Here is a 17,866-nt window from a genome sequence, read left to right on the forward strand (position 1 = left end):
AAAATTGCGTGGGAAATATGAATTTGAAATTTTAGATGTCATGTCCACTTTGGCGTGGAATTGCCCTTCTACTGTTTGTCAAGTATTTGGATCATGGTATTGCAACCTTTAAAAATGCCTCATTGCTCTTTATTGCAAATTACATGCAAATGCAAAAGTTGATGATGAGTGTATTGTAATGCAAAAGTAGATGATAGATGTATTGCCATTGGTCTGTGTATTAAAGGGGCCCTGAAATCCAAATAATTTATGCATGTTGATTTGTGTTGATTTACAATGTATGATACCCTCAACATCACTTTTGCGGTAAAACAAATATCTAGAAACATTCCATATATTTTTGATGATTTTTTTCTTCTATTTTTTCTTCAGATTACTCTAGGAACGCCCACAAAAAATCCTTCCAAACCAATATTCTTGAGATGACATCATCTCTCTGACAGATGATGTCATCTCAAGAATATTAAGTAAGCATGAAACGGGCAAAAGTTAATGTATCACAAAAACTTCTGCATTTACAGCACATTAATGTATACTTGGCCAATGGCCAGTTGGCTTCAGAAAGTTCAAATTTGAACAAATAAGATACAGTAAATAAAGTTTCTTTCAGTCCCATATCGTGTCTTCCCACCTCCAGGTGTGCTATGCTGTAGTCGAGAGTGATGGGGTGTGTCGGAAGTAGCAACAAAGACCGGGGGGAGGACTACAGGCCGTCCTCCAGCCAGCCCCCCTTGTCCATGAACCCTCCCCTGGCTTTTCCACAGTCCTACCCAGACCCCAACAGCAGCAGACCCCTTTCAAACCCCATAATGTTCCATACGCCAGATGCCATTATTCCTTCTGCTTCACCGAGACCAGGTATGACCAGAAGTACACAATCTATAATTTCACCGAATTTTCTACAAATGACGAGTCTTATTGCAAAATGAGCTAAGCGCCATTTTTAAACATCTCAAAGAAAGTCCATTGATCATCAGATAGAGCAAAATTAAACCTTTCCAGTAATACCTAACTGGTGACATAACAAGGAATATTCTAGAAGATGTGATTAAAAAATATCCTTTGTTTTCTTATCATTTTCTCTTTTTTTAGCAGCTTTAATCACAAATATATATCAACTTAATAAGAATGGAGTCAGCTCGTTTTGCGATAAAACTCTTCTAATAGTGAATGGTCACAAGTGCGACGGTACAGGATTTCGCATGAGGTGAGAGATAGAGGCGCTCCATTCAATGAGGCAAAGCCGAGTTGAATAGTGTGCCTCATCTTTCACCAAATGCGAAATCTTGGTTGTTCCACTGCATGAGTAAAGATCATATACTATTTGTTTTATACAGCACCTCAGATGTCAACTGATTGGTCCATATATATATCCTTGAATGTAGCACAGAAATGCAACAATTTTCCTTGATTGGCGACTATAGTGTAAGTAGCACAGTCACAGTCAGCCGTGTACACCTATGTACTCAAGCCTCCTGTCACCGATCGGGTGAAGTTGTGTGCAAAACTGAGTGACAAACTATGCGCTTGTAAAGCGCACTTGTAATTGCTGAGTTATTGCTTCAAACATTTGTTTATTGCGACATCAGAACCGTGCAATGGCACAAAACCTTCGAGTCAATTGTGAGTTTAATGTAAAAGTCAATGGAAATTGGTGACGTCAGCCATACGATATCCATTTTTGCTGTTAAAAAAAAAAATGCACGGCTGACTGAGACGTGTGCGATGAAGTATTTTTAACTGAATGTCACATGATGGACACTCAACCAATCAGATACCTACATTTTTTGAGGTCTTCATACACGCACTTGAGCGCGTGCTCTAGTTTCTGAGCTGGTCCAGGGCGAGGCACACCTGGCATTGATGAGGTAGCAAAAGGTTTCTGTACAACTGTATAAGGAAATTGGGCGATTTTCAGCTTGGCTGCATACTTATGGGTAGAAATCACTGATCTCTATGTACAGAAGAACAAGATCAGTGGTGAGGTAGCCTGTTTTCTACCTACAGAAGAACAAGATGAGCTGCTTGGCAGAGGTCTGCGCTCTCAGAGTGCTTCTCTAGTTCATTATGTATACTGGCTTGTACATGTGTACATCATGCATAGTAAATGTTTGATGGTGTTTTTATTGTCACATTTTTTTTTTTTAGTTCACTGAAGTATATTTTGCAATAAGTTATATAACAAGAAAAGCAGTTTGAGAGTGCAGACCTCCACCAAGCAGCTCATTTCCACCGTTGATCTTGTTCTTGCATAGATTTCAGTGATGTCCACCCATGAATGCATGCTGAAAATCGCTCAATTTACCAATAAAGAAGCCTTATGTGTGCATTAATACATCATCTTCTTCTTGTGCAGTGCCTCGCCCGAGCAGAGCATGCACTTTATTGAGCGTATGCAAACCTCAAGTACACGCAGCTTGAACTCCCAAGTTCATTGATCCTATCTGCCAAAAGACCAAAAAACCTTAAAAAATCCATGAAAATTCCCTGATCTGTACAAAAATTTATTTGTTTGTTCCTTGTGTTACTGTATAATATTTTTTTTTTTTCTGCAAGTTTCATTCAAATTCATTTGAAAATTTTTGAATTATTTTGCAAACAGACGAACCAACACCGATGAAAAACTCCTCCTTCCATGGAGGTAAATATTGTGCATGGTAACAAAACTACATTTGTGTCATGTCTGAGGTGTGAAATCACTCTGTTCTTTATTGTATTTAGAAGAACTGATATTATTCATTCTGTTAGTTTGGTTCTTGATCACAAATTCCTGCAACTATGAAATGAAATTAGTCTCACAAGTGCCAATATGTGAAAATATTTCTCCTTTTTCTTTACTTTTCCCCTCTTCTTATCAAAGCTGTCGTCCAAAGTTTTACAGCGCTGTACGACTATGAAGCAAGATCAGAGGATGACTTGGAGTTCCGCAAAGGGGACGTCCTGGACGTCACAAAAACGTAAAGCATTGTTCGTTTTCAAGCTTTGTAAATTAGTTTTCACTCTTTTCCTGAAACATACCATTTCATGATCAATTTTGACAATTTAAAGGGAAGATAAACCCCAAGAACAATGTGGATTGAGTGAAAGCAGCAACATTAAAGAACACATCAGTGAAAGTTTGAAGAAAATCGGACAATCGATGCAAAAGTTATGAATTTTTAAAGTTTTGGTGTTGGAACCGCTGGATGAGGAGACTGCTAGAGGTTATGATGTATGAGTGGACTACAATATCAAGAAAATATAAAGAAAATACTACAAATATCCATTTTTCATGAAAATTACAAATTCCATCAACTTGATATTGACATTTATGTTAAGGGTAGCAATTATTCCCCCTGCTTTCTGAAAGCGGTTGGTCCACTGCTCTTTCATAATTCTAGAAAAGTGAATTTTTGTTATGTGCACTAACCCATTTTTTCTACTGGTCTGACCTGTCTGTCGGACCAGTAGGTACCCAATTTTTCATGTTTTACTGGTCTATTCCTGTTACTGGTCCATCAGGGACTTTTAATGGTCAGGGACTGTTGGACCAGTGCCAGTGTGCAGTGTTGGTGACCTACAACATCTCTCTCTTTTCATCTGAAAGGGATAGTGTAGTATTTGTTGAGATGAGGATTTAGCCTTTACAATTTTGCAAGATACATAGAAACCACGTTATGATCTGTTAAAGAGCATGCAACAGAGGATTTCAATTTTTGTTTGATGAAAATTGGTTTAAAATGGCTGAGATATCCAGAAACAGAAAAACAAAGCCATCCTGATAAAAGGTTGGTTCCACCTTTTTGTTGAAATCGCTTTGTATTGGATATCTTAGTCATTTCGAAACCAATCTTCATCAAATAAACTTTTAATACCTTTCAGAGTTATGTGCTCTTTCATATTTCATAACAGGTTACTCATAATCTCAAAACAAAAAACAAAAACAAAACATTACGCATGAAACCCCATCCCAACCAAAACTATACATTGTACCATCCCTTTAACCCCTTCATCCTCTCTGTTTATCTCTACAGAGAGGGAGACTGGTGGATGGCCCGCTCCCAGAGGACTGGCAGACAAGGCTACGTACCCAGCAACTATGTCGCCCCCATAGACAGCATGAAGCGAGAAGAGTAAGTGATTGCATTTTATAGTAATAATAGATAATATCATCTACATATAGACGTTTTAGCAGCGCATTAAAAACGTGTATCGTTGTCCGCTCAATTTTTACCGTTCAATGTCAGAGCATATTGAACAAAATGCATAGGCCAACGTATTAATTCCCCATAGGCTACCGTTGTTACTGGCCGTTCAAGATCACACCGTATTCTGTCTCGTCTGTTGCGCAAGCGCTTGCTGAGTGCGCAAACGCTTGCTACTAGTGCGCGTCATTTTGTTACAATTCACAAGCATGCAAACATCTTGCTAGTTGCTCGCTTCATACGCAGTTTTAGGGGCTTCCCCTTTTCAGTGTTGGGATGTGACTGCCGAGTCAACTTCAAAGACGAGTAGAAGCCCGGTAATTTTGTGCAGTTTATGCTTGCTCTACTTGATTGTAGATGATGATAATTATATTTGATGGCATCAATTCATGGAATACCAGGGAATATTGCACTCGTTAGGGCCAATATTGCACTGTCTCATCTTCGATTCGTGCAAAATTGGCCCTAACTCATGCAATATTCCGTGGTATCCCATTCATAGCCATCGGCATCTGTTACTATATGAATAATGTATGAGTTATGTATGCATTGGGCACGAATACCGCACGAAACGCGAGACAAGCCACTGGTCTATTCAACAAGGTGCATAGAGCCGCAATTGAATAGACCAGTGGCGAATCTTGCCCTGAGTGCGATATTAAGTGCATGAACAAAATCATAAATTATTTGTTTTATACAACACCTTGTCCATAATCACACTACTATTTCTAATGACCAGCAACTTGGGAAGGCCCCAAAATAAATGTAACAATTAGGCCGAGAATTCTAAACCACCCAGTGTATTCAAACACTCGCCATGATTCGACCACACGGGAATGAAAGCAAACTCTGCAGGGTCTATACCCAGTCTACACTAGATGGAGAACGTTCTAACGTTAAGCTAACTTGGCCGATCTTTAATGCCAGTAGATCTAGACTATAGATCTCCCACGTTAGAGACTAGAGGTCTAGACTATGTCTATTTCTGACTATGATTTTGTATAAAAACACAGCACTTTGAACTAATCAAATATTAGGGTTTCTCAATTGAAGGGAAGGCTTGATTTTGAGGTCACTGTGGTCCATGTAGCAGATCCAAGTCAAAAGTAAAAACACAGAGATTGTGTAATATATGCAATACATGCAGCTACAATGTATTGTATGTAAGACAGCTGCGCGCATTTGTAATGTTACATTGCAGTATGCCCGGCAGCCGCGCCGCGCCTGGCCTGTGAATAAACCAGTGCAGCCAGCACGTAGTTTGCTGGCGCTTTGCACTTGTAAGTCGAGCGGCCGTGTATTAGTACCTGTGAGATCCGTGCATTAGGCCCACGCCGGGGGCCTAATGCACGGCTGTCTCTGTTAAGGAGTTTGATAGGTATTTCTATCGAATGTCTTGTGACATGCTCTTGGCCAATCACTATGCGATCTCATTCTCAGGTGTTGTATAATAGATAACATCTGTTACTTTCAAACCGTAATTAGCTGGTCGTTGTCACCTTTGTCATCATGAAGGGGGGGGGGGGGAGAGGATGGGGAGAAGGATCGTCAAATGAGATGAGCTCATTTCTGCCTTTGGTGACGAGCGATATACATTCACACATCCCTGTAATTGCATTCATATGATTGTTGCTTCATGTATTTATATATTTTTTTTGTATCATATTTTATCTTTTCTATGACTTTGATGACTATATCTAGTTTCTGCTATCTGTGTTTCTGTTCATCTGTCTAAATTTTAAGGTACATGTACATATCTTTGTGCCTATTTTTAAAATCTGGCTGTATGCTTTCCAAGAATTAAATTTGATGCGTCATTACAAATGAGACTCACAGTTGTTTATTCTGTTTGGCATTTGGGGCAATATTTGTTTAAAGACGGCAATCAAATTTCACTCTCACTCAGATTTAGAGTCAATATTCAGCTCATCTTTAATCCTTTTGTATGACCATAAAGTGCTCTGAGGGGACTAAAGAAATTGATATTTTCAAGGAAGAAACAGTCATAAAGGCACACTTTCATTTTGTCCTGCATGTTTGAGAGCATAAAACAGGTTATTTGCAAACTTACTGTGGGTGGGGGAAGGCGATTCTTTTGTCTTAATACCTCCCCCTCCCTTTGAAAACAAGTATGCATTTTTAACCCGTTTAAGACAAGTCCGGCGTATACTGGGGGAGGTGTCTATGGGAAATGTGTGTTGTAGCAATATCATTCCGTCCTCTATGGGTTAATAGTTGCACTGAACTTTTTCCCCACCCGCTCAAATGTTTGTTGTGTCTTTTAAGAGTCCCATGTCCCAAATTTTTGCAATGTTTTATACCACTTGCATCACCTGTCAGTCAGTATACACTGGTGAAGTAACTCTTGGTTATGAATCCAGACCGTACTTTAATGACATTATACACCCAACTGTCTGTATAATGTGTTCATCAGGCTTTGCTACAGTAAAGCTAACAGCAAGAAGTTGACATAGGATTGGCTATTACCAGCCACGCGTTTCAAATTTCAACCCCGCCCTACCCTTTAACTGGATACATGGCAAAGTCAACAGAAACTGTCGGGAACGTCTGAGCAACTGGTGTGTTAAATCCTTGGCATGGCATTGCGCACAAGGAGACACTTGAGAATAACAAGCACTCTCGCTTAATAGACCTCAACATTCTGGGCACTTATGGTATGGAATGCAGTTAAGTAGGGAATTTTCTCACAAGTTCAATCTGTTTGTTTTCTTTTTGTTTTCTTTTTTTCACAAAGTGTTCAAAATGGAACTTATATTTAAGTCTTTAGAGGTTTCTGTTTATTACATGAACACCACATCAAAGTGAATGTATCTTCCATTCTTTCAACACACCTTTCAGACAATGATTTGATAGCTTGTTGGGTTTAATTTGTTTTGTGTCTTTCTTCACACTTTTAACATTTAAATTCATGTGATTGTCACCTTTAAATATTTTGCACTATACATTAGAATGCCCATTCAGTATTTTCAGTAGCATATTGAAAGTCATGTATATTTTTAAATAAAAATCTGTTACTCTGTCATGTGGTGACTATTTAACATATTATGACATGCTAACATTAGAAACATGTTTTGTTTTTCTTTATGTTACAGCCAAATTTTATGAAGGATTTATGTATCTCGTGTATCTCCTCCTACCTCCTGTAAAGCATTCAATCATTTCTAAAGAAAATATTCCAATTCTAACTACAATAACAATAAAACACCAAAAAACCAGAAACTTGCATCAAGTACTACAATATTAAAAACCACATCATCATGTCACTATTGAACTTATTTTGAATTAGAACAATGTTTACAAAGTTACATGACTTACTTTATATCACAATAAAAAGAAAACAAACAGTTGATGTTAAAGATTATATTGAAAGGAAGCGGATGTACATTGTATGATAACAAAAGAAGCGGCCCATATGTTATAGGCCTTTTCTACGACCTTCACACCATAGGCACCAACAATTAGGGAGCACAGAGAGCCATAGTCAGGCAAATTAGCGTGAGGGATTTTTAAGATCGTCAATTCTCCCCATGATCGCTTAATTCTGTAAAAACTCAAATGGCGATGGTGCTCTGGAATCATTGTGTCAACAGGGCTGTGCTGGTGCACAGTGTGAGCTCTATTTGATCATACAGTACCTGAAAACATATTAAAGCACCATCTCTAGACATGCTCTTGATTACAATGTTAGTTTGTTTCGTCAATACCAACCTACACGAACTCTTCGATCCTCAACTTCTGGTCTCTTGTACATATTCCGTTTTCTAAGAAATCTTAGGGGGAACGAGCTTTCGCTCATGCTGGACCAACACTGTGAAATTCACTTCCTCATGAGCTACTCAAAAGACTCAAGCTCCATAACATCTTTTAGGAGTAATTTAAAATCCTGTTTGTATAGGAATTCTGCATTACCAAAAGGTTTACAGTACAGTATCATAAAAGGGATATTTTAAACACAGAAAGTTTAGCCCTGCATGGCATCAGCTTGTTGTGCATGGGTGCTTCATTCATTTGCACATGGCGTGTGGCCAGTACACAAACCCTGACCACTAGTAACGGCATGGGAACAATATCAACAGTCCAAGGAAACTTCAGTGAGCAGATTTGAAGTTCACAAACACCAGCATGAGGATGAATGGTATGGGACAGTGATGAGTAGATGCTATACCTCATCGGCAGGATTCTTGCTGGGGCTTGACTTTGATGATCCCCTCTATAGCAGGAGAGTCTTGACAAAGTCTATGTGCATTTATACATGCCACATGATCAAAATCAAGGTTTACAGTGGTATCATAAAAGGGATATTATTTAACAATTTGACAAACTGAACATTTTTTCTTTCTCTTGAATTGTCTTAAGAATTTATATATCGTTCATGTAGCTGTTACTGGCAGGGAGACAGCTGATGATTTGTGCTTGCATTGTGGTTGTTACAGTTGAAGATAAAAATGTAGGACCTACAGTGTAGTATACGTTTACGTGTAGCCCATTTTATATTGATCACTGTTTGCATACAAACAGCTGAACCTGAGCAAATGTGCAACATACAAGAGACACATAGCATGGGGTTAATCTCAGGACTATTTAAGGAAAACCTCTACATCCTTCTTCTGTGGGTTTAATATTTATTGTGTTTGTATATAAAAGAGGAAACGTTTTCAGACAAAATAGAATTAAAAAAAAATGAGCAAATGTACTGACTGCAAATAGCTGTACTTATTACGCCACTCGGGTACAGGCTATTGTTTGAATAGGGAATTTCCCTATTTTTGTGACCATTGGCGTAGTGCCAGAGAGTAACCACCACATCAGCCTACCTGTCGAGGGCTTGAGTGTAGGCAACTTTGGGCAGCAGGCTGTGACTGCTTTAATAGCTAATGCATATACATGTATTCATATCTCATGCATACCACTCTTTCAAATAATGTTCCTGACTACCAGGAAAACTTGTATAATTAGGCTTGCCCAACACAGCCCTAAACTAAATTGCAATGCCTGGGACATATAAGAGCCTATCTCACTAGTGGAGCTGTCATCATTTACTGAGCACTGGAGAAAGCCTCCAGAAAAGTTGCACTTGTTCAATTTTCCCTTTAATATTAAAGTCCCCAGAGATTTGGGTTGTTGACACTAATGATCAGATTGTAAGGTAACCATTTTATTTCATGGAATAACAGGGAATATTACACTTGGTACGGACGAAGTAGATCAGCAGGTACATGCAACATGTGTTCAGGCATGTCTGAGCAAGAATTTACATTTTAAAGTACCTGTATTTAATACTGTCGTGTGGTGTACACCAATCCAAAGTACATGACATGAACTCTTGGTAGGCCAGAGCAAGATACCTTTCTACGCAGCTTCCCCATCTTGATCACGTTTATGAACTACAGTATACCCTAGTCTTCTTTCATCACTGAGAGATCATAGTGCACCAAATTTCCCTCTTTACATACATGACCTGTTGAGTAGCCATCTGTTCCAATATAAAGGTACAGTACCACACTGTGAAGCTTTGGCTTTGAGTTATTAACCTGTTGAGGACGGGCAGATTTTCTTACAAAATGCATTTCCCATAGACCCCTGCCCGAGTATACTCGGGACTTGTCCTGAGTGGGTTAAAAGTAGAGTATACAACTGTATCAGACAAATATAATGCATGAAGTTTTATCAAAATTGTACCAAAACATGAGAGGGTTTTGAAATTGTTAAAGTTTCAAATGTTTTCATGAGGCAGTGATTTTTGAAGCAACGCTACAGTTAGTATACTGTGTAATGTGGGGGAGATGGTGATGCCATTAAACCTGTTCAACAAGGATGTCTGGATCTCTTCAAATCTCTATAAATACGCAATTCCCTGTCTTTGTTATACATGTAGTTGGTATAAAATTTTTATGTGAAATCAATAACAAAAAATTGTATCCTTCTTGTCAAATTGTGGTCGAGTCTTGCAGTATCTTAGCCCAGTGACATAAGAAAGAGGTAGTTTTTGCTATTAAAATTTGTGACCAGAAACATTCTATGATCAAATTTGTTGTGTTCAAACCAATGGAACAGTTTTAGGTGATGACACCATAGCCTTTTGCTACTTTGAGTTTGAGGATGCAGTTGATGTCAATGGCTCTAAAATCCTATAAATTTCATATAATTTTTGTCCATATAGATGACACATTTTACAGTTAATACCATTTTGTTAGTGTCAATTTGTTATTTTTGTTTCAAAGAATTAAAAGCTGGAATATAAAATGATGATATAGATTAGAATTGCGCTTTTAAAACCTGAAAATAAGACCCCAAACTGATTGAGTGAAAGCAGCAAGTAGAACACCTTTTATCAGTGAAAATTTGGAAAAAAATAGACAATCCCTTCAAAAGTTATGAATTTTGGGAGTTTCAGTACCCACTAAACATTTTATGATGTCTTGCATGGACAGTGACATCTAAAAGAAAATATACAAATAATTTTACATAATTTCTTTCTTTCTAGGAGCACTATTACTACAGATGTAAGGCTTACACCTCTTTTTAGAAGGCAGAGGGCATAATAATTACCCTCAGCATATCTCAGTGATACAATGTAAGTGGAAGAAATGTGTACTTTCCCTAAAAAAAAAATAAATTGTATTGAATTCTTTTCATATTTTCTTATAGTGTCCTATTATGACATCACAATTTGTTTTCATATCCAGTAACGATGGACCAAGCTTCTAAAATTCTGAATTTTTAAAGGGATTATCTGATTGTCTGCAAACTTTACTGATCCTGTGCTCTACCTTTTCTACATTCATTACACTCTAAATTCCTTAGATTGAAATAGATTGTAGTCAGGGACCAATCCAAATGTTGGATTGAAGTTTTCAATCTAATAGAGTTAGAATTCAATGTTATTTGATCGAAACTTTCAATCCAATTTTGGATTTGTCCCTGACTACAATCTATTAGATTGACTTTCAATCCACGGAATTTAGAGAGTTCGGTACATGTTTAGGTTTCATTCTCCTTTATGAGCTTGCGATAAAGTTGCAACAATTGGTAAACACAAGTGAGACTACATACTGCGTAGGTGGACCCAAATATCAGTGCTTGTAGATTCGCTCTATATAGGTCGCTCACTGCTGTGTGACATATCCCATTGCAGAAAAGAACACGCCTTTGTACAGTAGATCATTCTACGCTTTTATCTCATCTCCAAGTGGCAAAAACAAAAGGGTGGGGAACAAGTTTAGGTGGTTTCGTTGCTGTCTATAGCTTGATTTATTAAATAAAGAAAAGGCACAGTGCAAAGTGCATTTTCCCTAGTGTCTATAAAATATATCTCATAGCAATGTTGGATTTCATATAGCTGTAAATACGAACCAAATACCATATTATCTACTAACTATTTATGAGGATACACGTATGTGCAATTTCCGTGTGCGGTGTTTATGAAAGTGAAACTGGTCTGATATACATGATCTGACTGTAGAGCACTTTAAACAGCAATCATATTACATGTATGCCTTTCAAGTCAAAGAACACAAAAACTATAATGAAAGCTTTCATCCTTATGAGTATTAAAAGTACAAGCTTGTAGAACATCATTGTGTGCGTGAGGTAAATGTGTGTACAACTGTAGTACCCTATTCACTGAGCTCTTGAGCTCAAATCAATTGGAATTACAACACAGAAACATGTCATGCAGGACTGTCAAAGGCAGAATTCCTCTCCGTGTTTAAACTTCTGTACATGTGTGCAGGGCACATTGTACAAGTGGTTATGTGTCATACACTCAGCATTCCATCTATTGCATTCCAACCCCCCTGTGCCCAATACAACATTAGCTCCAGTATAAATTGACTAGAAACCAACATTGCACTCTATAAGGACCTACAGTGGCCAAAGTCTGTATTGTTGATATCGAAGTAAGTTGTTTGTGCTGTTGAATGAAAATACTTGTGGTTGTTTTCTTCATCTTGTGTCATTCTTCTTTTCTTTCGTTCTTTGTTTTGTAATATGGCAGGGACTTTAAGGACCTTCAAAGGTTCTCCTTTTAATATTGGCCAATCTAGTTGTGCAAATCAATTAAAATTCCATTTCTTACTGGTATTATAAAGAGGAAGTCCAGCTGATAAAATCATTCCATTAGAAATCTACATTATGAGGTATTATATACATAGTGCATTGTAGGCCTACAGGTACCTTTAATATCAAATAGACAATACCAAGGTGCAATATACACATACAGGATGAATGTCATATTCACATATACCTTGATACAGAATAGTCAAAGCAAAGGAAGCAGATTTTAATAGTGTACAGAGGATATCATAAAAATCAGACATTAAAAGGAAGTTTTGAAACTTCTACTTGGACCAGTTTAAATATGAAACAATTTTTCATTTTGGCGAAGAAGTACCGTATGCATACAGCTGTACAAATTACAAGAGTGAATGATGTCATTCCCACATGCCTTTTCCAGTGGTTGTGTATTAAAAGAGAACAGTCAAAGAGTACTACAATAAAACAATTTATAACCATTGAAGATGAGTCCCTAGTATACTCGCGCAGGTGTCTATGGGAAATGTCTATCATACATAGCAAAATCAGTCCATACTCAATGGGATATTAAAGAATGTATATGATGGTTGATCTGATTTCAAGTAGCTGCAACTATCCCTTCTCATTAAAAGTCGTCATGTAGAGGTTTAGAATATTAATCATCACAATCCATCTGACCAAATGAATAGTATAGATACAATTGTATGCCATGCATGATTGATTACAATCAGCTGTCAGTGCTTGTCAGTGTGAAAAGAAATTACTACTGACTACACGGTATGAACATTTATTGTATGTGAATATATACATTTTGCTATGATAATACTGTCATTTGATACTATGCCTAGCCTAAAGACAAATCTCACTGACTTTTCATAACAGGAAATCGCACGCTATTTTCGGTCTTCCCCAGAAAATCCCACTGATTAATCTACCGTGAACGTAGCATTGCTACATATTTGTTTTAAGACAGTACCATGCAGAAGTTTCCCATGCCAAATCAAGTCTGTTCCTTGGCACCCACAGAAAACATGAGAAACACTTCATGTATCAACTTGTGCATCCAGCCAGTTTGATTTTGGGGGGAAACTGGTTAAAAAAAAAGAAAGAAAGAAGAAAATCGGTATATAGTGGCCCTTTTGCAAGTTGAATAGTCTACATTGTACACCTTTTTTTAGTTGGGAGAAAACTTGAATAATTCAGAACTTTTTAACGTATTGTCAGATTTCCAACAAATTTTCACCTTGTGTTTCATTATCAAATCTCCTTGTATTTATTGTATTCAAATGCATTTTGAGGAACCTTCCCCATTGTGTATACATTTGTATAGAAAAACAAAATAAAGAGCTGATGCACTGAACTCACAGCAACAACAGTGGAGCTGAAAATTAGACGCAATCTATGCGATGTCGGACAAAAGTGGGGAGGAGAGGTGGGGGAGGAAGATGGGAAAGTCATCTGGAAGTTTTTAGCTTATTGGAATTGAGAGCGTGGAAGGAGAAAAAGGATTTCATTCAGATAATGGAAGTGGTTGCAGATCGGAGCTATCAAATTTTGTGTCTTTCTGATGATACCCAGATGACGATGGCCTTTAGTAGCAGAGCTTTTTGCCATGTAGTCATTTTCATTTTTGTTCTGTTTCTAGGCACTATGTAGTTTACATTTGCAGACGGAAAATGTGATACAGCAAGAAGTGCATTGTGTACCCTATAGAGGAGATTTTTATTCTTACAGTACATAAGTAAAACCAAGATTTAGTGTATGTAATTGAGAAGTGTTATGCTTGCATAGTAAAAGCTAGTTAAACTGTAAAATTTATCTGTCATTATCACCAGACATAGTGCTTGACATTCTCAGCGCTCCTCAAAAATGTCAAACTATTAAACCCGTCCTGTTTTACAATAGAATCTGAATGATGAAGGCAGCTGAATGCATGTTCTTTCTTTTTATGAGTTTGTGTATTAAATGTCACTTTATATCAATGTTGCACATACATCTTAGGCTGCGTTTATCTACGTTACTTGAGAGAGAGAATCACGTTTCTAAACATTTTGGAACGGTGTTTGCAAACGTGGTTTGAAACGCGATTCACGGGAGCCGCGTTTATCTATTCCATCATACAATCTTGACTCAAGTGGTGTCACTGCGCAGCTGCTTTGCGCTGTTTGACCCGGGAAGTAAAGGTCAACTGCATTGTACCACCAAACATGCCTCCTCAGTCATACACAAATAATGGGTAGAGAGCGCTTGTAACCGGAAACAGCTGTGATTTGACCTTGAGATATAAACGCGTTTCAAAACGGCATCGCGTTTATCTACTCACAGAACGGCGATTGTGGTCTCAAACGTGCTTCAAAACGCCCTTTGAAAGGCTTTCCAAAACTGCGTTTCTAAACTCGTTTGAAAACATGGTTGCGTTTATCTAACCTTTGAAAATGCCTCAAACGTGTTAAGGATCGTGATTCTGCCTCAGAAAAGTTTTAGATAAACGCTGCCTTAGAATACCCACCTATCCTCAATGCAGCTTTAGTATGGGATTACACATTTTAATATGTTATTTACAAGAAATGAATATGGTTCCTCTGGCACGTTGCATTTCAATGAAAAAAAAACAACAGCAACAAAACTCTCCTCTTCTTTGAAATGCAGCCAATGAAGTTAATTTCAAAAATGTCTAAGAAAATGACCATGATTTCTATTTCAGCTATTCGTGGGATCTCATATCCATGTTTTTATTTTCTGTTTTGTTTTGACTTTTGAATTTATTACTCTCTTTTTAAACCATGAAACTGAGAATGTTCACTTATATGTTTGCATGCATTTGTCAACTGTGATGCTAGCTACTTTGTCTGATGGGGAAATCGGCATCCTAATCCTCTGGAAACTTTGAGGAAATCCTCACAAATGATCTGCCAAGTTAACTTTCCCTTTTGTTTCAAAGTAATTGTATTGTTTAATTTTTTGTTTTTTTATAAAGAAGGAGGTACAGCACATTAGACTGCACAAGATACCAATTATCATACAGACAATAAATATTTGAATTTGTTTTTCCTGATATTTTTTTCTTTTTAAATCAATGCGTTATCCAGACTATATCATTCTGCAAGACCCGAATGAATGACTCTTTTAGTACAATCCCTTGATTTCATCTTTCTATTACACTACAATTGGGTATGGGGATTTCCGAAGATATACGGCCAACAAGGGTTTGTGCCAGCAAACTATGGTCTCCCCCATCCTTCTGGGTCTTTGATCTCAGTACTGAGACTAATGACGGAGATAAATGGCAATGATGAAATCCGGGGAGTAGTCCTCTGCTCAGTTTCACACCAACATGGCCGTCTGTCCAAAGTCGTCAACCATGACATTGTATTTGACACAATGGCAATTTTCTTGTGGAGACAAAAGTGAAACTACAACATACCCCACTCACAATATCGAGAACATCATTGACATCGCTGTTGAATGAGCCCCATTGTTTCCATGATATCCATGACTGCAGTCAGTGCAATTCACCCCCCCCCCCCTCCTTTCCCTTGTGTTTGGGAGATGAAAGTACATATCAAAGGCCATGTCAGTGAAAATTAGCATGCATGGTTCAAACAAGAACAATTAGAAAACAGCGCAAGTTTGAGCAAATTCTGATCAAAACTATGAAAGCTATAATGATTTTTTTTTAACATGTTGCCATTCATGCACAGAATATTAATGTTTAACTCCATGATGCAGCATAGGAGCTCACTTTCACTTGCCCTGTGCATTGATTCCATAAGATGTCTTTCTTTTTTTTTGTCATTAGTGACAGAATAATTTTTTTTTTTTTTTAAAGATGCAGGGGATTAGAGAAAATAATATTTACAGTGATTTTATTAATGGGAGTGTGTACAATTGGAACTTTAGATGATAGAAACATTAAAGTTTCTTATTTTATATTACAGAGCTCTTGGTAGTTGAGCTGGTGTGTAAACATCATACAATTTCTAATTTCTTGATTAATCACAACTTTAAAAGAATCATCTCTGTTTTGTTTGAAATTTGCTCAAACTGTCACTGTCATCAAATACTCCTCTAATTTGTCTGCTTCTACTCACTGTTTCAGGCAGGAATTTTCCTTTAAGTGTTTTTTTTTCTTAATGAGATTCATTTGAATGTAAATGGATGACTCTATGTAGCAGCCCTGGGCAAAGCGTTAATATCATAGTATAGGCCGTATGCATAATATACCTTTGTTGTATACTAAATGCAGGCCATTGTATTGTGCATGATACATTGCATAATGTCTTCAATGAATAAAAAGTACTATTGTATTAATAGCAAAGTGATACTGTCAAACTATTCTCTGTCCTCAAAGGGTCATATGACAATAAAGATAAGAACCATCTTTCAATGTGAAAGTACAATGAACTATGTTCTTATTTCAAGGTCTCTATTCCGCTAGAGTAAACAAATAACTTGATAGCCTAGGACTAATATAGGGTGCTACATTGTAGTAACTATTTCTTACCTCTTGCTCGGTTGGGCAAGTAGATTTTTATTTTGCTGCAGAACATTCACCCGAACATGAATTTTACTTCTTTGAAAAGAATGTCCAAAAATATAAGAATATGATATAGAAAATCACCTTAAGGGTGGAATAAAAAAACAATCATTTGAATAAATAGCACACGTTGATCTGCGTGCTTAAAACACAGTCATTGGAGTGCACAAACTTAGTTCAATCAAGTGTTAGCGTTTCTTTTCTTCATGGTTCATGTAAAGTGAAAGTTGCTAAAATGAAAACAAAGCATGATGCATCTAAACAGTCACTGTCTTTTGGCTTCTCTATGGTTGACCTTGAGGGTTTGTAAAGGGGAAAAAGTGAAAAAAGTGATGATTTCAAACTTTTTGCTTGCTCAATCAGGCAGGTATTTTTTTTCCCCTCATTGCTCCACACTCTTGCCGGACTTTCATTTTCATCGGATAAGGGTTTCCGGAGCACCTTGCCAGTAGGTTTGGACTTGTAGCACATCCTCTTCCTTGAACAGGGAAAGAAAGCATCTATGCACTTGCATCATTGACAGCAGTAGTAGCTATTTCTCAAAGTGTTACAGTGTATATTGAAACAAGTTGTGGTTCAAGTGCAAAGAAGTATGCCTCTAGACAAGGTACATTTTTTTTTTTACTCGCTGTCATGATTTTCATATGTGACCCTGCACCACAAAACCAACCAAAAGTCGCCAGATATGGATTTTTAGTTAAAGGGATGGTACAGTATTGGTGGAGATTAGAATTGGGCTTTTAACTTTTTGCGAGATACCAAGAAAACACAAGATGACATACATTTGTAGTACAGAGCGTAGAGGGGAATTCAAAGTTTATTTGATGAAAATCGGGTTTGGAATGACTGAAACATCCAAAAACAAAGTAAAACAAAGTGATTGTAATAAAGTATGGGTCCCACAGGGCAGATTAAGGGCAGATTCTGAAAGAGCAGACTCTAAGCTTTAAAATTATGTATAATTCAATCAGAATGGCCTCCCCTAACCTACCTAAATACCGGAAAGAATGCACACACACCGGATAAGTGTGAACTGAGAAAAGAGGCAGTGAAGTACACTGTCTATTCAAGTGCTTGAATCTTTACCAAA

The 17,866-nt window shown here is 37.4% G+C and overlaps 1 protein-coding gene across 1 annotated transcript in view; it reads left to right on the top strand.

Annotated features, from left to right (window-relative positions):
- LOC140234350 (tyrosine-protein kinase Fyn-like) overlaps nt 1–17,866 on the top strand; it is a 54,800-nt gene that overhangs the window by 15,340 nt on the left and 21,594 nt on the right. The window contains exons 2-4 of the mRNA XM_072314408.1: nt 638–858; nt 2,861–2,957; nt 4,014–4,112. Of these exons, the coding sequence (XP_072170509.1) occupies nt 663–858; nt 2,861–2,957; nt 4,014–4,112 (392 nt within the window). The 5' untranslated portion in view covers nt 638–662. The remainder of the gene's footprint in view (nt 1–637; nt 859–2,860; nt 2,958–4,013; nt 4,113–17,866) is intronic.

This window comes from Diadema setosum, chromosome 10 (genome assembly GCF_964275005.1).
Source record: "Diadema setosum chromosome 10, eeDiaSeto1, whole genome shotgun sequence".
In the NCBI taxonomy this organism is placed as follows: Eukaryota; Metazoa; Echinodermata; class Echinoidea; order Diadematoida; family Diadematidae; genus Diadema; species Diadema setosum.